Below are 27,372 nucleotides of genomic sequence, written 5' to 3' on the forward strand. Positions count from 1 at the left end.
CCTGCCTCCAAACTTTCCGAATTCCCTCCCTCAGAGGAGCTAACAAGCTAACCAGTGGCGGCTGCTGGTCTTTCATGCAGGGGAAGCTCATTTTCTGCCTACTTCAGAAAATGTATCTGTTTATTTAAATGTGAATTCTAGTAGAATTCACATTTTGTCGTCAACAACTATTTGTAGATCATCACACACACACGCGCGCACACTCACACTCCAGCGCGCAGCTGCTGCGCGCTGGAGTGTGAGTGTTTGGCCAAAAGTCTCACAACACAAGCAGTAACAGTCTCCACAAACACCAAAAACAGACACTAGGTTTGTCAGAAGTTAATTCGCTATGAGAGGATCAGCAAAGTCTCCGTGTCAACACAGAGCAACGGACTGAAATACTTGAAAAACCCGCCTGTGTGCTTACAGCGTCATACTCTCTGATTGGCTCATTTCGTTGTCAATCAAAATTGAATTAGCCTGAGACAGATCATCCAATCATCATCCATTATTCCAGCGTCCGGAACAGACAGATCCAGCCCACTGCTCCATAGACCTCCTGTGAAGCCCGGCGTCCGATGGGCGGGACTAAGTGCGTCATAACCGAGCATTTATCCAATGAGCGTCTAGTTTGACTGCAGTGGATCAACCCCTAAATCATCTCCCATTGAAGTCAATTGAAGCTGAACTTCACCACTGTTTATTAACACTGTGACGCTGCGGTAATGAATGAAGAACGTCACGCTGTCACTGTCAGTTTCCTGTTATAAGAAGCTGATTCTGAACTAAACATACATGTGTTCTGTCATATATTTAGTCAATGAAATGTACACACAACACTACATATTTGACCACTGATTTTAGGGGAAGCTGAGGTTCCCTTGTAGTCTTAAAGCATCCGCCACTGAAGCTAACGTTAGCCCAACAGCAACATCACAGTAATATAAGATGCTCTGTTAAAAGCATATTACTGCAGCTCTTCTCGCTCTATGTGCACACACCTCAGCAGCAGCAACAACAACACACTGTCACTTACAGCAGCCACACAAACACATGCACCACAGAGTTCTAGTGTAACAATTACAAATCAAACATAATATTTCAAGAAGAAAAGTCACCAATTCTATCTTCTACTCCTCCAGACCATACACTGTAAATAAGACGGCGCTAAAGCCCGGGAAAGGGGCGGGGCCTGTGAGCAACAGCTGTCAGACAGCCCATCAAACACAATCCCGGCTCTGATTGGTTCTTTTTGCTCGGCCGTGGTGCATTCTGGCAACCTGCCAAAGGCTGCAGGAGGCGGGGCTCAATGAGCCTGTTTTTTTCCACACAAACTGCTAGTTTGATGTAAAGCTGTCCTTACATAGTGACAAAAAGTAACTTTTTAAGAGTTGCAGACTGCACCTTTAATAGTTTTCTGAATCCTAACATTCTAACTTGATTTACATCTATAACTTTGATGGAGTTCTGGATCCTGAAACCACACTAGTTGAGAACCGCTGTCATATTTAAAGACGTGTGCGATATTTACGTGTCACGTCTTAGTCTCTTTACATGGTCTGTGTCGTCCTGCTTGTAGCGTCTGTAGCTACTGTGTGCTCTGTGAACGCCTGTGGTCTAATGTATCTAATACGCTCCCAGGTAGTGACTTAGTCCGTTTGTTGTGTTCCAGCTTTAAAAAAAAAAAACAAAAGCACCTGAAAGAGATACGTCTCGTTAGAGTGGACCGCCTCTTTCTTACTAAAGCACTTTGATTGGCTTCCTGCTGACTTTGCACATGCACTGATAATGTTTGAATTGGCGTGAGCTGCTGCACCTTATTGTGAAATGGCATGAGCCTCTTTGCAACATTAAACATATTTCAACCAAAGTCTGTACATGCTAGACTGTTTATTTCTATGTGCTCATTTTAGGTTAAACTTGACTCTTCTTCACCGTCCTTAGATTTATTAATGATTTTCAGAAACTCCATAAGTAGGGTCCTGTAAAATCCATTTTTTTTTTCAGAATTCCGTTAAATTCTTTGCCAAATTCCGTGTTTTTCAACATCCGTTTTTTTTTAATTATTTTTTTTTTGGTGGGGAAATAGTTTTTTTTAAAATCTATTGGTTTTTAATTCCTGTGAGGAAATAAAAATAATAATTAAACCATAATGTATGTCAAAAACAGTGACATTAACTCTAATGCAATGGTAGATTTAAGTCGTAGTAAGTCCTGATTTCTAATATGTCATAAGATGTACGAGAGCAGCATTAATGTCACTCAATTTCCTCTCAGGGATCAATGGTTTACTGACTCTGATCAGGTTTATTGATTAAGTTTGGATCAACTTAATTGTGAATGATCCTGATTACATCATTCCACACAGTAATGATTAGACAAAATTAAATTAGTCGATTCCGTCCACAATTTTGTTAATGTGGAAATGAAATGACCCAACAGTCGTGTGATCTTTGGTTCAGAGCTTTAAATTATTTCCTCTAATGATTTTTTACTTTATCAGGGTTTTTATTCATTCTAATGAATGTCTTTCAAACATTCTATTCTGAGATCACGTCTTTTCTTGTAGACGAATTATTGTCCAGGTTTAAACTTCGTAAATCAGCGCCAGAGTTGGAGTCAATTGCATTTTCCAATTACGTCTTCAATTAACTCCATTATGATTGCAGTGACCAGCATTTTTTGCAATTACAATTAAAATTATTCTTCCACTGAAAGTCAACATCGTTCACTTACAATTAATCACAATTACTGAACCTTTAACAAATAAAGCCACAAAATGTATCAGTCCTCTTGTATTAGCTCTCTGTTAGCATCTCTAATGATAATGGCTCCGTTTTAATCAATATCTAAAAATAATATCATGTAATTTGTTTCTCATCTCTTTGTTAGACTTCCTTATCCATGAAAATATTGATTTGACTATTTTTTAATGGTAAAATGATCCTCTAGAAAACTTGATATGAAACATTTGAATAATTATGAACTACATACTGTATGTGTAAGACAGAATTGTAACATGGTTCCATAGTTTGTAAATGACAGTTTTTATGTAATTTTCATGCTAATTATAATTACAAAGTAAATTATCTGAACTCAATTACAATTCAATTATTATAACAGCAACAAATCTTTTCCAATGATCAATTATGGACAATATATCGAGATTCAAGATATCGAGTTTTCCATTTTGCCAATATAAAAAATGAAAATATGATACATTTTTATTTTATAGCTTATTTTGAATTAAAATACTTGTTTTAGGAGCTGCTGCTTACACAATTTTATGAAAATCACAGTTAGATTAATCACTGAGTGCTTCCCATAAACAAGGGGATAACTCACTCACACGTGCTGTCCCTTAGAGGAGAAAAAGTCTAAAGTGTCACATATTGCGCAGCTGTTTGTTAATAAATGTGCCTGTGTGGCATTTTTAATCAGCAAAGACATGAATACTGGATGAATAATCAGGATTATCATTTAGGCCATAATTGTGCAGCCCTAATATTAACTAGTACATTGTTGTCTTGTTTAAAACATGTAAACCTAAAACAGAAAATATGTTTTCTATATTTTACACTCTTGTCATGTATTACTACATTCATCTACGAGCAGAAAACAATACTTAGTGTTTTACAGCCACTGAAATGTACATCAAATGATGCTGAACACTGAATTATGGAAACAATTCAGGGTTTTTAATCCACAAATATGGAGGTAGATTTGTGTCTTTATTATTCAAACAAAAAATTTAATTCAAAAATAGACATTTTCAAAGAAAAAAGTGTTTAAATGCAATAATAATAATTTCAGACCCAAATAATTGCATTTGAACAATTTGATTGAAATTGTCATTTTTGTATTTGGGCCATATTATGGGTAGTAAATTTGAGTCTTTATTAATTAAAAAACTGTGTGTGATCAAACACTTTCTTTGATTGTACTACCCATAATATGACCGAAACATAAAAAAAGACTTCAATAAAAAAACCTTTAAAATAAAACAAAAAGTTTACTTTAATCAAAAAAAAAAAAAAATTTCAAAGAAGGAAAGTGTCCAAATGCAATTATTTGGGTCTCAAATACAAACTTTTTTCCTTTGAAAATATTTATTTTTGATTGAAGTAAACTTCAATAAACGAAGTTTATTTTTTATTAAATCATGAAGACATCTACCTCCATTCACAAACTCCGAATAAATTAAACCTAAGTCATTTTAAAAAAAGAAAACGCGACAAAATAAATGACATCTGAATAATCTGCATTTATTGTTCTGTGTCTTTAAATAAAAGCAGTGGTCGCGCTGCTCTCTGATTGGCTGGTATGCGATAATGCCCGCCCACAGCCCTTTGGTGGTTTATATTTGAAAGATCAGAATCACTTCCTTCTTTCTAAACCATGGCTGGCAGAGAGAGGACAAGAAGAGACATGCAGAAACCAACGAAAGTAAAAGAGATCCCGTCTCTGCCGGAGGATGAAGAATCAAAGGAACAGAAAACAAAAAAGGAAAAGCAAAGAAAGCAGATCGATGAGAAGACATCTGTGCTGGAAAGAAACGTGAACGGAACGACTGCTTGTCTGTTTGAGGAAGAAGCCACAACTCGTGTGAGAGAGATTGAAACGCTCAGTGTGAAACAGAAGAAACGAACGGAGACAACAACAAAGATGGTGAGAAAACCGGAGACGCCAAAGGACGATAGATCAACTCCTGTGACTCCACGCACCGCCGCTCCCAAAAACAGCAGGAAAACTCCAGCATGTGCCGAGGGAGAGGAGGGAAAAACAGAGTCTGAGCTGAAGAAAATGAACGATGAACATGAAGTGAACACCATCCTAACCAAAACGCTGAGTTCTCTGACCATCAGGATGGACGACAGGTCTCAGGCTGCAGAGGTCATCAACCAAATAACCAAGAGCATCGTCGACCATTTGAAAACAAACAGCGTGAGCTTCCAAACGGTTGAAAAGCCGCTGTGCACTGGGAGTTATTATGAGAAAGTAAAGGTATGTCATAATCGTCCTGCTCCGTGTCATCACTCTGAGGTCTGACTTTACATTTCCACAGATTTCTTCTCCTGACGAATTCGATGTCATGATTCCCATTCCGCTCGAACGGGTGAATTTAACAGAGTTCGGAGACAACGGCGCCTTTTACAGTGTGGCGTTAAAAAGAGGCGCGACCTCTTTGGCTAAGTTCCAAGAGAAAGGCACTTTACGTGCCAGCCTGATGTTGAAGGAGTTCAGGGAGGAGGTGAAAAAATGTGTGAAGAACTTTAAAGGTGAGTAAGAAAAACAAATCTTGAGAAAAAAGCTTTACTTACTCTACTTAAGTTTTCTGATCAACTGTTGAGTAATGAATCTGTGGTGCATGAAGAAATGATTCCAGCAAGTTCTTTTTGTCTTTTTTTTTTCCATAATATGTTACGGTTTATTTTGATCTCCTTTCATATTTCGACTGTCAACTGCCAGTCTTCTTCAGAGGCGTCTGCTGACCGCTTTGATATGTCCTTACAAGTTCTTCTCTAGAAACCATCGGGCGACAAGAGGCGTGGCCAGTCTGGCAGAAATGTCAAGTTGGCCACGCCCAAAAGGACACATCAGCAGATGCCTCTAAGGAAGCCAGGCAGTTGATAGATCAAAACAAACTTCTTATAAAAAGTTATTTGAATAAATGAAACTGTAACAAAGGCTTCAATGTCAAATCAAGTGAAGATAAAACCCAGTTATTGATAAGAAGTGAACATTAAGAGCCATAAGTCGACGTTATCCAAAGATGGAACGCTTTCTTTCAGAATGGGAGGTGGAGAAGAAGAAACCCGGCTGCCCGGCAGTGACCCTGACCACGAGGGTGCAGTCCATCCTCATCTCCCTGGACGTGGTTCTCTGTATTATGGTGAGAACCAGCTGGCCCCTGTTCACCAACGATGGGCTGAAGATACAGAAATGGCTCGGTGCAAAAGTGAGGCAGAACTTCAGACGAGAGCCGTTCTATCTGGTCCCCAAATATGAAGGAAGAAGCACTGTGGAAAAGGACGGGGTTCAGGCTAAAGGTTCGTATAACTCTTCTTAAGTGGAAACCAATTTTAAATAAATCTTCAATAATTGGAAGGGGAATCTATTAGAACAGTGGTTTTTAAATACAGAAAGAAGAGACATGGGGTACTTGTGCAAACAATGTTTAAGTACCCCGTTTTGTCTGAGTACAACTATATAAAATAGCTATAGATCATAATGATGGAATGAATGTTGTTTTGAACAAAGGGTACATGGATTCTCATCAGGGTGGTTATTTTGTTTTACTAACTTAAAACCAAAACAGAAACCCAGATAAACAGTGTCTTTCTGAATTAAAAAAGAAATATGTGAAATATTTACAGGAATTCACCAGGTCTCCTCACACAATAGGAATGTTTAGGATTTATTTCAGCAGTTTCCTGGTCCTGCTCATGTTTTCATGCAGTCTGTGGATGTTTTAGCTCATAAATAGCTGCTCACGTTTGTTTAATGGTGTTACGGTCCAAACAGTACCAAAAAAAGCTGTTGACTATCAACTGTGAGGCTGTTGTGAGGAACAATAGATGTTAGAACTTCTACCATTTGATACTTTCGCAAAAACAATGACAGCTTTTTTGAGGGCAGTAAAAATATATTTTGTGCACGTTATAATACCACTAGCCACTAACAGCAGCCACAAGAAAGTGATCAGAAACGAGGAGCACTAGCAGATTCATTACACCACCTCTGGTTACTTTAATTACAAATCATGTGCATGTCTTACATAACATCCATTTTCTAAATGTATGTCAATATGGTTTCAATTCACCAGTTTATCAGTAATGTGACTTATGCGTTGCTCATTTTTTAGTCCAGGAGTAAAGTCCGCCCCCCTGTGTGTCCCTTCTGTGTGGTGGGATTAAAACATGTAGCTCTCGTCCCAGTTTTCCCGTAAAGTTCCAAATATCTCACAAACAGAATATTTAATTTTAAAACAAAAAATGTTGCTTGTCTGGTTTTTGATTTTTCTGTATTTTTATTTTGGTTTTAAGCCAGTAAAAGAAAATAACCGCACAGTTTGTTATTTTGATTTAGTTTTAAAACGAAATAACCAAAGAACTTAGGGTACACGGATTAATGATAAAACACATTTTAAAGAATCTCATTTTGAAGTATAACGAAATGATAATTAGTGCCTCCCAAATAGATTTAGTTCTACCCTTGTATTTTTAATAAATGTTCAAATCAAGATGATTTCCATCATTATTATGATTATAATTTTTAACTAAAAATAAACACAATAAAACATCTAATTTTTAATGCTTACATTTGTTAATTTTCCACTCTCCCTCTATAGTGCCGCCTGTAATGCCATCACCTACACTCCCATTAGAGAGAACCTATTAGAATATACAAACCAAAGGAGTTTTTTCATTTTTTTATGTTTACTTTGTCTTTTATTCCAGGGAATTTGGTCATAAAACATGAAAACGGACAAAACAAAGGATACCCACTGTTTATTGTTACAGACAGATAACGGAGAGGTATTGTTCCTGTTAAAGTGGAATGACTAAGTCTATGTTCATAGCTCTAAACGGATCACATTACAGGGAGCTGAGACATATGCTAAGTAGTTTACTGAAGGCCCAAACATGTTCCAGACCCAAACACACACTGACTTTGTGACTATTTAGAGGAGCTGACATGTCCACCAGATGTATTTATCTATATTCTGAGAGTGGGTAGAGCTTATTACTATACCATATTTACCTTTCTATGTGATGGAGTTACAGACATATTGGAAGATGAACATGGAAAAAAAATAAGAACATCCAACCCCCCCTACTAACTTGTCCATATCTTAAAAATGTATTCATCAGATCATATTAAAAATCTACAGTGTGAATATTAAATATTCACGGAACAACTGGTGAAAAATTCAGAAATTCACAATCCTGGCTTGGTGCTTTGTTTCATCAGTAATCATTGTTATTTGTCATATTTGTTCTCTTTTGTAATGTTGTAATCTCTCTGTTTTTAATACTTTTTATATTCCACGTTGCCTTTTAAAATCTGGCCAGTGACACCAGATGAAAACTAGCCTCTTTTGGCTAAATCTGGTTCATTTACAGCATGTCTGTTCATTAATGTGCATTGTCCATTTTAAATAAATCAATTCAAAGTAAAGCCACTGTTGATCTAAATTTTTTAATATTTTACAATGGATATGATTTATTTTAACTCTAAATTTTAAACCACATAATGTGGCTAAATTTCAGCCCATTAACCTTTAAACTGATTAACTTATGAGATAAAAATAAAATAAAAAGCTTATTAGTACTAGGAAGTCTCCAAACAGGTGAAAGATTATCAGACTAATCACTATCCTTAATCACTTGATAGAAATAAATGGAGTGAAGCAGCTTTAACTGAAAAATGGAAATAGGAAAATGGTTTTTTCGCTCTGAGAAGAATAAATATTGAATAAAAGAGGCTTCACATTCAAACATCAAACTGAAAATAATGCAAAACAAAAACTGAAATTTACTTTTTGTGGGAAAGTTTTTCTTTAATTCTGCTGCCTGTTTGTTAAATGTTTTTCTTTGTTCAGAGTGAAAGAGAAAAGGCCCTAAGGGATAAAAGGCCCTAAGGGATAAACGGTAATTGAGTATTGCAAGTGAAAGCAGGTCCTGATGTTTCTGTCACACAGACGTCTGGAGGATTTCATTCTCTCACGTGGAGAAGGCCATGCTGATGAATCACGGATCAGAGAAAACATGCTGTGAAAAGGCCGGTTCGCCCTGCTGCAGGTTGGGACGTCTCACTTTCATTTACCGGCCCAAATTTACGATATTTTAACTCACACTAACTTCCCAGTTTTACCAGTGATTATAAACAACTATATTAATGTTCATTAATATTGCATATTAACAATTAAGCACTTTTACTACTTTGTCAGGTTAAGTATAATTTATAGTTTAAGGCAGTGTTTTTTTCCCCCAAACTGAACTTTTTTAAAGATGAACCATCACTTTTATTTTACATTATAGTGGAGTTTAGTAGAATTAACTATCTATATATTTATGTTATTTAATGTTTTTAGGTTAATCAAAGGTAGTAGTAGACACACTAAACTACAGTTAAAGGACTCCATAGTGCTATAACAAAATAAAAATCTATAAATTAATTAACTACTTTTGGTTGTTTTAAACAAATAAAAATAGTCCAACAGTCTAAAAATTCAAAACTAGTCATTTGTAAAGTATTTAAAAAAATATAAAACTTCTATCAAAATTAATTAAACAATTCAAAGCTAATCAACTCAAAACAAAGACAATCCAAAACTTTAAAAGGATTTAAAACTAGTTAATTTGAAGCCATTTAAAACAACTAAAAACTTTTAAAAACTGGTCTAAAACCACTTCAAAACAAAACGATTCAAAACTGGTCAATTTGAACTAATAAAAATCAAAAACCATAAAAAATATTTAAAACTAGTCAATACAAAACTATAAAAACTATTCAAAATAACCAATTCAAACTATTACAAAAAGCCATTTAAAGCTATTTAAACAATTTAAAACAACTAAAAAACTATTAAAAAACAAACACTTCCAAACAATAAAAAACATTTCAAAACAAAATAACACTTGAAAAACTGGTTCTAAACCACTTTAAAACGAATTAAACGATTAAAAACAGTCAATTTGAAATAATAAAAACAATTAACCATAAAAAGATTTGAAACCAGTCTAAAAATCTTCAAAACCAGTCAATTCAAAATATTTAAAAACAATTCAAAACTATTTTTAAAAAAAAAAACATTTCAAAACCATTAAAAAATAATTGAAAACTATATTAAAAGCAATTTTTTTAAACTAATCAAAAATTTAAAAAATACAAGATTTCTTAAAAAACAATTAAAAAAAAATTTAAAACTACTAAAAAACTATTAAAAAACAAACACTTCCAAACAATAAAAAACATTTCAAAACAAAATAACACTTGAAAAACTGGTTCTAAACCACTTTAAAACGAATTAAACGATTAAAAACAGTCAATTTGAAATAATAAAAACAATTAACCATAAAAAGATTTGAAACCAGTCTAAAAATCTTCAAAACCAGTCAATTCAAAATATTTAAAAACAATTCAAAACTATTTTTAAAAAAAAAAACATTTCAAAACCATTAAAAAATAATTGAAAACTATATTAAAAGCAATTTTTTTAAACTAATCAAAAATTTAAAAAATACAAGATTTCTTAAAAAACAATTAAAAAAATATTTAAAACTACTAAAAAACTATTAAAAAACCCAATTCTAAACTTTTAATAGAACCTACTGCTGTTAACAGAATAGAAAGTGTTTTGATAAATAAATCCTTCAGTTCTAAACTAAACTATTTGTCTTTGTAGAAAGAACTGTTTGAAGCTGCTGAAGCATCTTCTCAGTTTGCTGAAAGATGAAGACAAGTCATTTGAGAAGTTCTGCTCTTACCATGCAAAGACCACCTTGTTCCACCTCTGCTGCTCCAGAAGCAAAGACGCCCACTGGAGCTCTGAAGACCTTCCCCACTGCTTCCAGCAGCTTCTGGAACACTTTGAAGAGCACCTGGAAGCTGGCGTTCTGCCAAACTTCTTCATCCCGAGTCAGAACCTGCTCTCTGGTCCTGGAACCAACGCCTGCAAGAAACTGGCAGCACGAGTCAGGGAGGAACGTCAGCAGGGGTTTCCTAAGCTGAGGAGCCAATTATAGATCATGTGACCAAGAAAACATCTGAAGGAAGAACCGTCGTCTAGAACTGATCAACAATAAATACTAATAAATTAAACTATTTGAAAAGAACTATTCAAAATCAATTAAATACTATTAAAAAGACAATTAAAAATACACAGAAATCAGCTGACACATACTTAAAACACTAAGTTGAACTAGTCCATTCAAACCTACAGTAAATTAACACCCACATGAACCTGTCGTATAAAAGTTTATTAGAATTCAACAGACTTTCAACCATTAGGAAATTACACAAAATTATTTTAAACACAACTGAAAAAATATGTGACCAAATAGAAATTAAACACTTCCAGAACCTTGGTTTAAAATGTGGAAGTGATCCTAGAAAAATAGGGAAATTCTTTTTTTCAAAAGCAACTCTGGACATCGTTTTAAACGTTTAACTTGTGCAGTGAGACGACAGTTAGAATCTAAAGCTACGATCTCTGCCTCCCTCCCCTCCGTCTCTCCTGCCTCCTCCTCCTCCTCCTCCTCCTCTTCCTCCTCTCATTGGGTCAGACAGCGCCTTCTCCTTCTTGTGTTTTTCGTATCGTTCAGCCATGAGAACCAGTTCTTCTGGGACTTCCTGCCACAGGATGAACTTGACTTAATCACATGTCACTAGCACAACATGGAGCCATAACATTATGACCCTCAGCCCTTTCATTAACAGGGCTTGTGATGAACATGTGACGTGACGTTAAAAATCACTATTTAAAACACTTGAATATTACTTACTGTACATATTTGCACTGAAACACTTAAGTTATTATTTGTTGGGTTATTGTGTATAATATGCGTTTACTCTGGCAAAATCACCACCAGTTCAGCCAGGGTTGGGGTCAATTGTAATTCCGTAGTTGACAATTAATTACAATTATGACAATCATAATTGTAACTGGAAAAGGTATGTTGCCGTTGTAATCATAATTGAATATATATATATATATATATATATCTACCACTGACCAGCTATTGTTCCAACACTAAAACAGACACTCTAAAACACTAGTTAGATCAATATTAAAAGTTTCAGTTGACTAAAATTTTGTACAAATTTGTTTTGTACATGTAATTTGTTTTATTTTGTTTATTTCATCTAAATAATTATTCACTGAATAAATAATGATAAATGACTGAATGCGATGTGCATTGGTTTTTGGAACTGTGACATATTTGTAGATGTTTAGGATTCTTATGTTTGGATAAAGAAAAAAATTGTGACAATAGTCACTGTAAAATCACAATACTTCAAAATCGCAATTTTAATCGAATCGACACCCGAATTAAAATCGAATCTGGACAAAAGGGTATCGTCAAAGCCCTAGTAGTGATAGATTATGAACAGGATAATGGGCGGAGTTGGACGTATTGGTCAGTTTATTAATCTTTCTAGACTTTTAATCACCTATTTTCTGTTTAAAAAGTGTATAAATGTGAAATATTGTCCCCACAAACAAAACATAAATGTGAGACATTTCATGTTGAGACATGACATGGAATATGAGAGAAATAAAATTTAAAATGGGTCAGATTGTGAATTCTGTTTCTTCTGTACATATTCCACGATGTGGAAACATTATTATGAATAATTTTGAATATGTTATAGCGCTAACCTGTCCTGCTCGCTCCAAGATTTGAATGAGCTCAGACGCCTTCCGCCAGTCGTCTCTCGTTACCAAGGTAACCGAGGCGCCCGAACGTCTGGAAGAAAAAGCTTTAAGCCGATGACACGTGGAAGGAAAAACTAATCATTGTACCATAATCCCTACCCTGCTCGTCCTGTGCGGCCCACGCGGTGAACATACTCCTCTATGTTACGTGGGAAGTCGTAGTTGAAAACGTGCGTGATGTCGTGAACGTCCAGGCCTCGTGACGCCAAGTCCGTGGCCACCAGGATGCGAACCCGACCTGCAAACATCAGCAGTTTGAACCGTTGTTGAGGAAAGGCGGAGTTTGTGCCGACGTACTGTCTTTAAAGTCTTGGAGAGCCTGTTCACGATCGCACTGTTCACGGTCGCCATGGAGACTCTGCACTGACACGCCTTGTAGACAAAGGTCACTGGACAGGTCGTCAGCCCTGGAAACACAACCATCAGTGTGTGTGTGTCAGGAATCAGTTACACCTTTTGTCCTACAGGTTAAAAACAGCTGTGTTTAATAATTAAACTTTAATATTAAAGCTGCAGGAGTCGATCATTAAAGATCAGATAAAAACACAGTGGTGGCCTCAAATCAAAAAAGAGAAAGTTTGAATATTTTTTGTCAGACTGAAACAAACGTTCAAGCGATAATTTCAAACATAAATCACAATTTAAAAATATATAACAAGACTGAAACAGGCAGAAGCAAAATAGCTTATATGCCCAACATGTAGTTGTACTTTTTAACATTTACTCTTTCCTACATTTATTCTGTATATTTTTAATATTTCTTAGTAAATTCCTCCTGGGATTAATAAAGGAATCCTGATTCTGAAAATAAACGTTACCTTTTCCAATAATTCACGCTAAAGAAATGCAAGCATTCAAAAAGTACATTTGAGTTACCTTTTTTTATACAACATTTAACAAAACAAACATTTCTACTGCGTCACGCAACTCTTCTTTAAATTATAGTGTGTCACTCATATTTATTTCTTTATCAACAATAAAATAAATATAAATTGATCTCTTAGGCTGTATTTGCTGGTCTGTAGTGAGAAGTATTTTTGAACGCCTTCTGGAAGAGTATTTATTCTTGCTATGACTATTATCTGTGTTATTTTATAATAAACAATCTCTCCAAGAAAAATGCAGTTAATCACTGTTTTGTTTGGCACTCCAAACATCACGGAACTGTTCTCATTGCACGAGTTCCTGTTACACCCATGATACTGACGCACAGACCACAACATTTGAACCACAGGTGAAGTTGTTGCTGTGCTTTGAGGGTGTTTTGGCGGCAGAAATTTGACCATGTGAAATAAAAAAAAGGGGAAATATTGTTTACAAAATATTAAATACATTTCAAAAAATCCGAAAGTAAAAAAAAAAAAAATACAGTTTTTCAAAATAAAATTCCCCAAATACTTTAGATTAAATAAATTTGAAACGTTACTTCTTTCTTTGCAGACCACAACGACAGGGTCCACGGGCCAACACAGGTGTGAAACACACCAGTCATTCATCACAGAAGATTACATTAAACTTACACCATCTTCCTGCCGACAAAGATGAGGACTTTATCCTCCGGCTCCATGTTTCGTATGAAATCCATCACATACGACTTCTTCTCCTCCTCACAAACAATCAGGACAGTTTGATGCACCGTGTTCACTGCCTGAAAGTCACAGATTAAAATGTTTTTAGAGTTGTGAATATTATTGACGACTATAGATCACAATGATGGAACGAACAAATGATGAAACACATTTTCAAGAATATAATTTTGTAAATAAGTGGAGAGTATTTAGTGCCTCCTGAACAGATTTATTTTTATAGTTTTTATCATTTATGTGGGACCAACACTGACTATTGCATTGTATATGTTTTAATCAAGATATTTCTATTATCACTGTGTATTTTGTTGTAATAATTCAAATTATTCTCAGAGGGTGTGTTTTGGTGTCGTTTTGTATGTTTGTTATTTTTGTGTATTTTGTAGTGATTTTGTGTAATTTTTTTCTCATTTAATGTCTTTGTTGTAGTTTTTTGTGTTTTGTTGTCTGTTCTTTTTATTATTCAGTACATTTTTCTCTTATTTTGTGTGTTTTTCTTGTTTTGTGAGTTGCTGGTAATATTCAGTATGATTATCATTTTTAACTAAAAATAAACATAAAACCCCACATTTTTAATGCTTTCATTTGTTATTACCCCCCCCCCCTCTCTCTCTCAAGTAGCCCCTGTAGTGCCATCGTGTATCACTACGAGTTGCCTTGAGTATGAAATGCGCTATACAAATAAATTTGCCTTGCCTTGGGGGTACACGTACCTCCATTTAAGAAACACTGACTTAATGGATTCAGTGTGTCGTTTACAAATCACAATGTGCAATTAATCATGAATAACTATGGTCAGATTTGCAATAATCAGTTGAATTTGAATTGATGTACACCTATTTTTTATTTTTAAATCAGTCAGAAATTTAAAAGCGTCACTCATGGAGAACTTAAGGAAAACTGGGACAGACAAATTTCCCCTTTCTAAGCCATGTTGCCAGAAAAGCATTCAGAGAGCGCAGACCTCCGCTAAGCAGCTCAAGCTTAGCCAACATGCTCCGGTCACGGTAACATGGTAAACTCAGGATTACCATGACTACCTGTCAACAGTGAGCTGTTGACATCATCACAAGTTCCACAGTGTGGATGGGAAAATTAATGGCTATACATATATACAGGTATAAATATACTGTATATATTATATTTTGGTAGCCAGAACATCACCAAAATGTAATCACCTCTTCCTTGTCCCATTTATCAATTCTCCTGAATATTTCATCCAAATCTATTCATAATTTTTCAAGTTATCTGGCTAAACAGACAGACAGACGAACAAATGGAGGGTAAAACATAACCTTAATGCTTGGCAGGTAAATAAATGAAATAAATACAGCTGAACATGTTCCCATCATTTCCACATACCGCCAGGTCTAGGGTGCCCACGTAGGCAATCATGGGATTCTTCAGGTAGGACTTGGCCAGTCGTCTCACACCAGTGGGCCACGTAGCACTGCAGTAACACAATTCAGACACACAGGTTTGAATAACGCTGAGTAACTCTGGAGGAGGAAAATAAAATAGTGACTCGATTGATCCGACCTCGTCATGACGGTCTGTCGATCAGGGCGGATGTCCAGCAGAATCTTCATAATCTGTGGTTCAAAGCCCATGTCCAGCATTCGGTCGGCCTCGTCCAACACCTGGAAACAAAACAAACCTTTTCTTTCATCAAGAAAATAAAAACCCTACAAATTCTGCCTGTGAAATGTTTTTTATAACTTAAATTATCAATTTATTCAATCAAAGCATTTCCACAACTTTACTTCTCAACATTGGCTACTAGTCAAAAGATACTTTGCTTATACAGCAGAAGTAGGCAGTAGGAGAACAGGATTCCAGCCATTTGAGGACATGGGCGTGCTGCCGATGGGCGCTGCAACCACGCCACCATGTGTTTTCCTTTTGTGTATTTTTCCTGTAAATAAATGTTTTTTTTGCAGTCATATTGTGTATTTGTGCTGTCGTTTTGCTTGTTTGTCATTACTGTGGGTTTCCAAAGTCATTTTATGTAATGTAGTTTTGTGTATTACTGTTGTCGTTTTGTGTGTTTTTGAATTATTTTCTGCAATGTTGTAATTCTTTGTTTTTTAATGTATTCTTGATCCGGTTTTGAGTATTTTTCTGTCATTGTGTACATTTGCTTTGGGGGCCGCATAAAATTAGAGCGAGGGCCGAATGTGGTCCCCGGGCCGTCAGTGCCCGTCTGTTATACAGGGTTCCTACAGCTTTAGTCAAACTAAATTTAAGACTTATTGCCATTTGAAATTAAATTTAAGATCAACTTTACAGTAAACATAATTGGGGGCAAAAAAAAAAAATCACATCAAGTACATTGGGTTAGGGTTATTTTTTTCTAGTGTAAACATGTAACTGGTGGCCCCCAAAGTAAACACACAAAATGACCATAAATCTATAAAACAATAAATATCTATCTTGGACAGGCATTTTTTTGTTAAATTTACATTTTCCCAAGTTGTTTATACATTTAAAAAAAAAACAAAACTAATTACAATCAAAATCATACTTGTGTTAAAATGTAAGACTTATGAAACATTGATTTAGCCTTTTCTTCCCCACTCATGAGCCTTTTAAGACTTTTTAAGGATCAGCGGGAACCCTGTTACAAAACAAAGTAAACACTCATAGTTCTCAATTCAGTAATAAAATGATTTTAAGCTTAATAGAACAAAACATGGGATTTGGGGTTTTATATTTTTTATTTCAATTAAAAAATAAATCAAATTGTTTTTTGTGTATCAGGAGTTAGTGACAAACGTCTAAAAACAGCATTTTTTTTAAAAATAAAATAAACTTGACTATTGAGTTGTATTGCAAAGCCTTAGTTTAATTCATTCAAAAACTACTAAAATTAAAATTCACACTGATCTTAATGATTAGAGTGTGAATCTGACCAGGTAAGTGATGGAGCTCAGATTGATGAGCTCGTTCATCTGCAGGTCGTTCAGTCGACCCGGTGTGGCGATGACGATGTCCACACCGCTACGCACAAGGTTAATTTGACCTTTCCGGTCTCCTCCTCCGTAAATGCAAATACTGGGAGAAGATGCACAAAAAACAGTATTTACATATGCTATCATTTAAAATCAGACAAAGTAAACGCACAAAACAACTTTGAAACACACAAAATGACAAAGAAATGCATGAAAGGTAAACACACAAAAACTCAAAACAACAACTATAACGACTCCAAAAAACGCATAAAATAAGAAAAATATATACAAAACGATCGTAAAAATACACAAATGAAACCAAAAACACAAAAAGGACAAAAAAAAGACAAAATTAATACATGTACAAAATGACAAATACACAAAGACAATGAAACTATGCAAAAATGACTCCAAAAATGCACAAATTGACAAAAACATGTACAAAAGGACTAAAAATATACAAAATTACTCAAAAACAAAGAAAATGATTTCAAAAAATTCATGAAAGGAAAAAAAAAGAAAAGAGAAAACCCAAATTGACAACAAAAATACACAAAAACTACTACAAAAACGACTCCAAAAACCCAAAATATATATAAAATATGAACAAAATGACTCAGTAATGACTCCAAAAACCCAAACGTCAGGAAAAAAATACACAAAACAAAAACACATCCTTTGTTGTTTCCTGTGTTAATGCTCTGATTGGTCGTTATTCTAATGCTGACATGGATGTTGATTATGTGACCTTCAGATCAGAAAATCCCATGTTTGTGGTCATGCTGTGATTAAAGTTTCCCGTATTTGATTCACATGTTCGCAACTGGTGGGTCGAGACATCACACATTCACCTGTTCTTCAGTTGCCATATAAAGATAAGGAGAATTATGTCAAATTAAACTTTAAACATCTTTATGACGACATTTTTTAAAAGTCACGTCAGTCTAAGGCAACAAAAAGCTTAAAACATGTGATTGATCACCTCTGGTAGCCTTTGTAGCGGTACTTGCTGCACTCAGCTTCTATCTGCAGAGCCAGCTCTCTGGTTGGGGTCAACACTAACATACCTGGACCAGCTCTCTGATCTCTGGATCTACAGATCAAACAAAAACAATCATCAGCATTTAATTAATCCACTTTTAAACTGCTCATGTTTGGATATTTAGATAGTCAAACATGTGGAGTGTGTTTAAAGTGCCCACACTGGCTGTCCATCCATGTGGATGAATCCTGGCAGCAGGTACGCCAGAGTTTTTCCTGTTCCTGTTTGAGCGATGGCGATCAGATCCTCCCCGCTTAACACCACCGGCCACGCCTGGGACTAGAAAGAACAATATAAGCAAATATGAACAGCACATTTACTATGAAATGAAAGTTAAACCTGGGGTTGTGTAATGTGAAGGGTTCGTTGAGAAAAATCTCTACAAAACATTTTGTGTATCCTTTAATTTAGTAAACATTGACGTAAAAAACAACAATACTAAACAAAAATGTGCAATACTATTTCAAAAACAGAAAAACACACTAATATGACGACAAAATGACTTAAAACACACAAAACAACATAAATATGCACAAAAAACTCCATAAGACACACCAGGATATACAAAACAGTTACAAAAACACACAAATTGACAAAAAAAATTGACAAAATTGACAAAACTATGCAATACGACTCCAAAAATGCACAAAAGGACAAAAATAGACTAAACTTTGAGAAAAATAAGTAAAAGAACACAAAATAGGAAAAAAAATGCAAAATGACAAAAACATACACAAAAAGATTCATAAGACAAAACAACAACCAGGATACTGAAAATAGTTTAAAAAACACAAATTGACAAAAATAACAACAAAGAACAAAACAAAAATATGCAACATGACTCCAAAAACACACAAAATGACAACAAAAATACACTAAATGACAAAAATGAGTCTAAATGCAAAATCAACATATGCACAAAGATTCTTAAGACACAAAACAACCAAAATAGTTTCAAAAACACCCAAATGTAACACAACTCCAAAAAGACACTAAAGGGCAGAAAAATACACTAAGGACAACAAAAATACAGAAAATGACACAAAAAAAACAGTTATTTCCTGTGTTAATGTTTAGATTGTTCATTACTCATGTGATCCTCAGATCGAATTTCCTCACATTTTTATCCAAAACTATTCCAACCACATAAGTTTTTAAATTCAGATTTGTTTATGACAGGATCTTTGTGCTCCAAAAGCTTCTGTATATTTATTTTAAAATGGGCTGAATAAGGGAATTAAAACCTGCTGAGCTCAAAAGAAAATTGAAATTTTTCTTCCATTTCTGCTTTTTTGTAAATTTACAACCTTAAAAAGCAGAGAACGGTCTTGAATTTGGGTTCAGGTGGCAGCTAATGCAGGATAAACTTATCAAATACAATTTCTATGAGTAAAATTGTACTGAAGCTAAATATTTCATTCAGAAATAACTTTACATATAAATTATATATATATATATACACATATATATCATTAAATATTTTACAGAAAAAATACACAAAATTAGAGCAACATTGAAAAACAAGAATTACAACATTGCAGGAAAAAACAATAAAAAAAAAAAAAAAACACAGAAAATACTCCAAAAACCCACAAAACTACTACAATAATGAACAAAAAATACACAAAATTACAGAAAATGACAACAAAAGTACCAAAGAAAAACACAGAAATTACTCATAAAATGCAAAATGATAACACAAATACAAAATAAGACTACAAAAACATATTTTACAGGAAAAATACACAAAAAAGACTACAGTAATGCACAAAATGCCTCACAACGAGCAAGCGGCGTCGCCGCTGAGACCACGACCCTCAGCACCTCAAAGCCAGAATACAAGAGTCAGAGTGGAATAAATACTGGTTTATCTGATGAGCAAAAATGCTGTGTTAACATAAAAGTAGCGGTACGGAATGTCCATCACTTCCACAATATTCACTCACGCTAGCTTAGGCTTAGCACTAGCTAGAGCAGGTGTCTCGTGTAGTTTATTTGTTTGATATGCATTAGTATTAATCAAGAATTTGGATGCAGTGGAGATAACCAAAATTATTAGCATTCCATCATAGAGTGAAATAACAGGCACACATTAATGGGACTTGATAAGCGTCTGAAACTCTTAGTCCACTTGACATGTCTGAACTAGGTGTGTAACGCGAGTGCACAGGTGGAACCTCAGGCCTATGCGTTGGTATAAAGTCTGTCGCGGAGTAATGACATCTGTACGTGTGTGGCGGCTGTGTGTGGAGGGATCAGCTTCCAACATGCAAAGAGTAAGAAAGACTATTATGACGACGACGACACCCCTCACTCCCAAAAAAAAAAAAACTCACCTGATCTATACGATTACCGTAAATGAATTATTTTGAGTTCCAAACGACAAATTTCATCGAAAAGCGACTGAGTTGCATGTATGGTTAGTTGTTTAATCAGGTGACGTTAATGAGGAGAGTTTAATTCCTACCTGGATAGGAGTTGGTTTAGTGAAACCAACTCGCTCGATGTTCTCCATGATTTCTGGGTAAAGTTGGAACGCTTGGAGGAATGTGCTGCAGGGATTGGGAATATGCCTCTTTTCTCCTTCCTCCTTCAGATCATCAACTATGATGTTGTTGTTCTCCTTTCTGTAAAAAAACAAAATAAACAGGATAATGAGTCCCAGAGAGACAGTGAGCCATTTATTTTCTTATAAATACACTGAGTGAGAAAATAAAATTTGTTAAACACAAATTTCATTTGTTAAACATCCACAATAGAAAAATAGTAATAGATTACTTTATACCAGGGATGTCCAACTCGTTTTAGTTCAGGGGCTGAACACAGAAATGGGTTCAGCAGATTATAGGCAAAAAAAAATGAGTAATTTAATCATTATTGTGCTCTAGTTTGCACTATCACATATAAATAAATGATAACATACGTACGGCACTGATCATATCAAAGCAACAAGTGACACATATCAGTCCCTGCATGATCTTCACTTTACATTTATATGATTTTGTGGTCAATTTTTATGGTATTTGGGAAGGTTTTTTGGAATCATTTGAAGAGAATTGCATGATTTAACAATTTGAGATTAAAAATGACTTCTGTCATGTGACATAAGCTTGGGGAAAATGTGAGTTTCATTGAATTTGTGTATTATTTTGCAGATATCTACAACTGAATTACTTGGTGATTTTCACAATGATTCATGACTTCTGACTTTTTTTTTATTTTTATTTCTGCTGCGGGCCAAATTGGATGTTCTAAAGGGCCGGATTTGGAACCCGGGCCTTGAGTTTGACATACCATCAGTTTGTGGCTGCAACTGTAAAAAGTGACACTGGGATTTTTTTTAAAACCTCCCTTTGTAGCAAACACACCTGTGGAATAATGGCTCCACCTGCTGACGAATAAACAAATTACACAATGACTCTGCAGAGTGAAAATGAACAGTGCTTCTGAAGTACAAAGATGTGGTAGAAAGTGGAGTTTATTTCTAGTTTCAAGCCTTTGTCTAAAAACCTGTGAGATTAATGAAGGTCACTGAATTTATTGTTGGAGTGAATGTATTTGTTTAAAGCACCAGTGTCAAACTTAAGGCCCGGGGACAAAATTCGGCCTTTCAGACCACCCAATTCGGCCCGCAGCAGAAAGCAAAAAAGTCAGAGAAGTCATGAATCATTGTGTTAATTATCAACTTATTAAGTTGTAGACATCTCCAAAATAACACAAATTCAGTGAAACTCCACAATATTAGCATTTACCTATGACAGCAGTCATGGGTAAATGCTAAATGCTAACTCTGGAAGCAGCAAGTAAGGCTGGGAAGCATCACATCTAGCACCCGGTCACCCCCTCAGGGGTGTGTTCTCTCCCCACTTCTATTCTCCCTCAGGGGTGGGCAACTCCAGTCCTCAAGGGCCGGATTCTTGAGACTTTTAGATATGTCCCTGCTCCAACACACCTGGTTGAAACCAATGTGTTGTCATCAAGCTCTGCAGAAGCAGATAACGAGCCATTCATTTAATTCAGGTGTGTTGGAGCAGGGGCACATCTAAAAGTCATAGGAATCCGGCCCTCGAGGATTGGAGTTGCCCACCCCTGCACCAATGACTGCACCTCAGGGGACCCCTCTGTGAAACTCCTGAAGTTTGCAGATGACACCACCGTCATCGGTCTCATCAGGGATGGGGACGTGTCTGCCTTCAGACGGGAGGTGGAACAGCTGGATCTCTGGTGCAGTCAGAACCATCTGGAACTGAACCCGCTCAAGACTGTGGAGATGACTTCAGGAGAAATCCCCCCCACTCACCCCCTTACCATTCTGAATAGCAAAGTGGCTACCGTGGACTCCTTCAGGTTCCTGGGATCCACAATCTCACAGGACCTGAAGTGGACCTCCCACATAGACACAACCAGGAAAAAGGCACAGCAGAGGATGTACTTCCTGCGTCAGCTGAGGAAGTTCAACCTGCCCCAGGAGCTGCTGATCATGTTCTACACCTCCATCACTGTCTGGTTTGGATCTACAACCAAACTAGACAGACACAGACTACAAAGTATAATCAGGACTGCAGAAAAGATCATTGGTGTTGATCTGCCCTCCATCCAAGACTTATACCTGTCCAGGGTCAGGAAACGGGCAGGTAGCATCACCGCAGATCCCTCCCACCCTGCACACAATCTGTTTAAACTCCTCCCCTGCGGCAGACGCTACAGATCACTGTACGTCAAAACTACCCTCCATAAAAACAGTTTCTTCCCCCAGGCTGTCACTCTGATCAACACTAAACAGTCAGAGTGTCAGACCTGTTTCTGTTACTGTGAAATAACCTGGAACTAAACATAACAACCCTGGATCAACCTGTCACTGAGAATGTTCATGGACATAATATTTTCATTTAAATGTTCACCTGCACTACTGCACTATTATTTTATTATTATTATTGTATTTTTATTTTATTTCGTTATTATTATTATTATCTTGTTATTTTATTTAGTTTGCACATATTAGTCTAACTACTCTTATATTTATACTTCTTTTTTTTATTAATTTTTCTTTATTCTAGTTGATTGTTATTATTCCTCGTGTGTATTCATACACTCTTGGTCAATAAAGTTGATTCTGATTCTATTATCATTATTTTTTTCTCATTGTGAGATACACTGTTGTTTTCATGTTTGAAATAAAATGTAATTAAAAAAAATTCTGTAATTGTGAGATTCCTATTATGAATAACATTATTTTTAACAAATCAAATAAAATCACCTCCAATCACAGACTTCCTCTGCTGTGAGGATGGACACACTTTCTGCCTCTGTGTAAAACATCTTCTTGAGAGGAGGAAGGTCTGGAACAAAACAGCAGGTGTTAAGAAATGTTTCATATTGAAGTTAAAAACATCCTCACCTTTCCACTTGAGCGTTTCATACTTGGTCTTGTTCTCACGGATGCTGCTCCAGTCGATGGGCGGCAGGCTAACGACCGCCCTAGCAGCCTGTCGTTGTTCTGTGGACCAATAAGATTCAGGGGATGCTCCTCCTCCTCCTCCTTCTGAGAAGCTTCTACCAAACTCTCTCTTTCCAGGAGCTGAAGAAGTTCACATTCACAGACTTTCAGTTTCACATAAAAGCCTGTTTGACCAACACAATGAAGTATAATGAGTTTTATGAACAGCTTCATAACAGGAAAGAAGTTCTGTACCGTTGTTTAACCAGTAACCATCGTCTGCCAGGAGCTCGTCTATCAACTTCTTGGCCTTTTCCTGAGCAGCAGAGGAGCCGAAGAGGACCACCTTCCCTTCATATTGACCTTTGTGTACCTAAAGAAGACAGACACACACACACACACTTTGAAGGAGAGTTCATTTTGAACCTTTAAATTAGTGCATAAAATTAAAGATGTTTAGCGCCAAATGTATGATGAGCTAAAGAAAATGTGAAAAAGTGATTTATTTCCCATTTGGAGACATTGTGTATTCTTGTAGAATTTTTCTGTCACTTTGTGTATTTTGTTGCTTATTTTTCATGTTTTGGGTATTTTTTTTATTACTCTTGTGTGCTGTGAGTAATTGTTTGCAATCTTGTTGTCTTACTGTGTTTTTGGAGTATTTTTGTGTTTGTTGTTGTTTTTTATTCCAAATAACAGATTTTTGACAAAAAACAAAAAACATCTAAAAAAATATTCTGATATTTTTTTTTTTAATTTATTTCCTGCCTCTTTTTAGCTAAAAGTGTTTAAATAACACATGAATGGTGACGATGTTTTTCAAAAAATGTATGTAATGCTTTATTAATACAACGTCCGTTCACATTGAACTTTGTGTACCTAAAAAACAAACACAAAAGTCTAAATAGACAAAAATAATATAGCAGGTGATAAGATGTCAATCATCAGCAACACATTTAGGAAAGAAACAAACACGTACCTTGATGGATGCACCGCTGCTCTCTTCAAGTTCACGGATTTTAGCTCCTCCACGTCCTTTGGAACCATTTAAAAAAACAAAAGAAGCTTCAATGTGTGTACTTTCACTACATTACTAGATTTAACTAAGCACTAATAAAGAGTAGCTGTAATAAATTTTAATATTAACTTCTATGAAAAGATCAGCCATAATATAATCTGTGTAGAGCATCCAGGTGGAGGAACACATCATTTTTGGAGTCATTTTGTGCAATTAATTGTTGTATCATTGTTGTTGTTTTATAGATTTCTGGCTATTTATGTCGTCATGTTGTATGTTTTTAGGAGTGATTTTAATTATTTTCGCCTGTTTTTGTCTGTATTTTACTGTAATTTTGTGTATGTTTGCACTAGACACAGTAAAAAGGTTCAGATGACCAGCTGAGCTGAGGCAGGCAAACAGAGGGCTACACTACATTAGGGGGGCCAACTTTGGTCGTTTAGTCGACTAATTGAAGAATTTTATTGGTTAACCAGCAATGAGCAATCAGTTTCAATATCTTAAAAAAAAAAAAAAAATGCATTGCACTTATATAGGTGATAATAAATATCAGTATAATGTATTTAATGCCTAAACATGATTCTATAATTTTTTAAAAAAGTGTTGTGCTTCAGCTGTCAGTGTGCTGTCCTCAGATCAGATCAGAGAGGGAACGAATAAAGACAGACTTGAAACAATCATCCACTGTTAAATCAATACTTTTTCTGCACAAGAACATAGATCATCATTATATGTGATACGTGGATTATGTAAATAGATCCACTTCACACCTGTGTTTGATGTGCGTTTGTTTCCCCATGCGCTGATCTGATGACATCAACAGTTAATTAATAAAAACAGGCTTACCTCTAAAACAAATGTAAATATGTCATTTGTACAAGGAAATAATAGGTTTTAATTGTAGGTTTCAGGTCAGGCTCTGATATAAATACCTAATGTCTGTCAGACCTGTAGGTTTCACTTTTGTTTTGTCAGGTTCTGGTCAAAGCTTGAATAAGGTTCATATCATAAATAGTTTGTGTTTAAAAGCAAATTAGCATTATTTCATATTTATTTACTAAACAGATTTTTTTAACACTCATACCACAACACTACCTTATTTATGTAAACCCCATGTTTGAATTACGATTTTTAATATGTTCACTAAAGTTTTTTTTTTAATAGATATATATATTACAAAATACATGTTAAAATAGCTTTAAAGTTCAACTGAAAACATGATTTGGGGGGTTTTAACTGTAAAACATTAAATAAATCATTAGTTTGTGTGCCACGCTGCTTTAAAGCTTCCACTTCCGCCATGTTGGTTATCATGCAGTGATATTGTGATATATTCATTCACTAAAGGCTCTTAACGACATAAAAACATAATTTTTATGATTTCCCATGAAACAGCAACATACCGATAATCCTGCCGATGGAGGAGTTTTCTACGGGAATAGGCAAAGGTGGCGGGCCTAGGTCCCTCTGCAGGCCGGGCCTTCGCCCTCCTCTCGGGCGTCCGCCGTCACCGCACCGCTCCTGGGGCTCGGTTCTCCCCTCCCCGGAGGCAGCGAACCGGGATCCAGCTCTGACACCGAAACACACACCACCACCTCCACCTCGTCCTCGTCCCCGTCTGAGGCCATCGTTTACCTCGGTAAAAGCGGGCCGAGTTGACGCTGGAATGTCGAAAGCGACGCCGTCTTTGCCGTTTTCTTCTTCCCAGTCGGACATTTTGGATTCTTCTCCCGCTCAAACCACTGCCACCGTTAACCAATCATCGATCAATCAGTGATGCCTTCACGTCCGTCAGTAAAACCAGGCGTCACGATGTCAAACTACTCACTTCATTACTACAAATAACAGATTTTAAAATTAATTTGTGCATTTTCATCTTATTTGGTTTTTGGGGTCATTATTGTTTATTTTTGTTGTTCTTTCTCATAGTTTTCTCTTGTTTTGTCCATTTTTGCTGTTGTTTTGTGTATTTTTCTCTCATCTTGTGAGTTGAAATGTGCGTTTTTGTTTTTTTCTGACAACAAAAAAAAAAAAATTAAAAATAAATTCCTCAATAATTTTCTATGTTAAAATTGTGCATTCATTAAGTAAAAAGTTCAATAAACTATTTTTTTAGGGTTTTGGACAGCGGTAATATCAGGAACAACAATATTTTTTTCTCATCTTGTGGGTTGTAACGAACGTTTCTGTTTTTTTGTGACTAAAACAAAAAACGTTTTAAAAGATAATAATTTCCCCAATAACTTTGTATGTAAAATGGTGCATTCATTTAGTACAAAGTTCAATAAACTATTTTTTTTAGGGTTTTGAACAGCAGTAATATCAGGAAAAACTATATTTTCTAATTTTGAGGGTTAATAATAATATTAATAATAATTAAAGCTGCAAGCAGCGATGAAGGGGCCCTCACAACCACACGCATGTCAGGACGTGGCGCACGTTAAGGTGTGTTGCATGTCGGGGTGTGGCAGAAATGTTAAAGTGTTGAGACGTAGCTGAACATTTTCAAGGATTATATCACAAACTTTCCTGCAATGTTCTGCGCAAATATAATGTTTGTGATTTCCTTTTACCAAAAGGTAGTGCTATGACTATGAATGATGATTGGAATAAACCATAACTCATTTTTTTGGCATACAAATGAAAGCTGCTATTATTAATAAGCATCTATTTAGCTCTACAAACTCTTAATAACTTCCATAAGCCTAGCACATCATCCAAGTGAACAGGCTGCTAAGAGGAATATTTACATCTATAAAGTGTGTGAGTGTGTGTGTGAGTATTTGAGTGTGTGTGTGTGTGTGTGTGTGTGTGTGTGTGTGTGTGTTCCTCAAATATCTCTGCGGATCAAGATCAGACTGACCTGAGACTTTCAAGATGGCTGCTGCTTGGTTCAAGGGTGTGCAACGTC

General features: G+C 35.7%; 2 protein-coding genes across 2 annotated transcripts; one reads left to right on the forward strand and one right to left on the reverse strand.

The window, feature by feature from the left end:
* Positions 1-4,385: 4,385 nt before the first annotated feature.
* cgasa (cyclic GMP-AMP synthase a) lies at positions 4,386-11,891 on the forward strand. The gene is made up of 5 exons (XM_028469420.1): positions 4,386-4,986; positions 5,048-5,261; positions 5,775-6,032; positions 8,687-8,786; positions 10,394-11,891. The coding sequence occupies exons 1-5, from the start codon at positions 4,411-4,413 to the stop codon at positions 10,731-10,733; spliced, it is 1,488 nt and encodes a 495-aa protein (XP_028325221.1). The 5' UTR covers positions 4,386-4,410; the 3' UTR covers positions 10,734-11,891.
* ddx43 (DEAD (Asp-Glu-Ala-Asp) box polypeptide 43) lies at positions 10,953-26,220 on the reverse strand. Its single transcript, XM_028469419.1, has 16 exons — positions 25,865-26,220; positions 24,423-24,478; positions 23,699-23,816; positions 23,405-23,584; positions 23,264-23,345; positions 20,474-20,633; positions 18,167-18,285; positions 17,947-18,057; positions 16,926-17,067; positions 15,553-15,653; positions 15,376-15,463; positions 13,948-14,075; positions 12,725-12,834; positions 12,527-12,665; positions 12,371-12,458; positions 10,953-11,340 (listed from the first exon to the last, which is right to left on the reverse strand). The coding sequence occupies exons 1-16, from the start codon at positions 26,175-26,177 to the stop codon at positions 11,179-11,181; spliced, it is 2,097 nt and encodes a 698-aa protein (XP_028325220.1). The 5' UTR covers positions 26,178-26,220; the 3' UTR covers positions 10,953-11,178.
* Between the last annotated feature and the right edge of the window lie 1,152 nt (positions 26,221-27,372).

The sequence above is a fragment of the Gouania willdenowi genome, chromosome 15 (genome assembly GCF_900634775.1).
Source record: "Gouania willdenowi chromosome 15, fGouWil2.1, whole genome shotgun sequence".
Classification (NCBI taxonomy): domain Eukaryota; kingdom Metazoa; phylum Chordata; class Actinopteri; order Blenniiformes; family Gobiesocidae; genus Gouania; species Gouania willdenowi.

Excerpts from the sequence above, each read along its gene's own strand:
- cgasa (XM_028469420.1), top strand. The coding sequence starts at position 4,411 with ATGCAGAAACCAACGAAAGTAAAAGAGATCCCGTCTCTGCCGGAGGAT. Across the intron at positions 4,987-5,047 it reads GTTATTATGAGAAAGTAAAG|ATTTCTTCTCCTGACGAATT; the intron begins GTATGTCATAAT and ends ACATTTCCACAG. Across the intron at positions 6,033-8,686 it reads GGACGGGGTTCAGGCTAAAG|ACGTCTGGAGGATTTCATTC; the intron begins GTTCGTATAACT and ends TCTGTCACACAG.
- ddx43 (XM_028469419.1), bottom strand. The coding sequence starts at position 26,177 with ATGTCCGACTGGGAAGAAGAAAACGGCAAAGACGGCGTCGCTTTCGAC. Across the intron at positions 23,346-23,404 it reads TGAAACGCTCAAGTGGAAAG|ACCTTCCTCCTCTCAAGAAG; the intron begins GTGAGGATGTTT and ends GTTTTGTTCCAG. Across the intron at positions 12,459-12,526 it reads GGCCGCACAGGACGAGCAGG|ACGTTCGGGCGCCTCGGTTA; the intron begins GTAGGGATTATG and ends TTTTTCTTCCAG.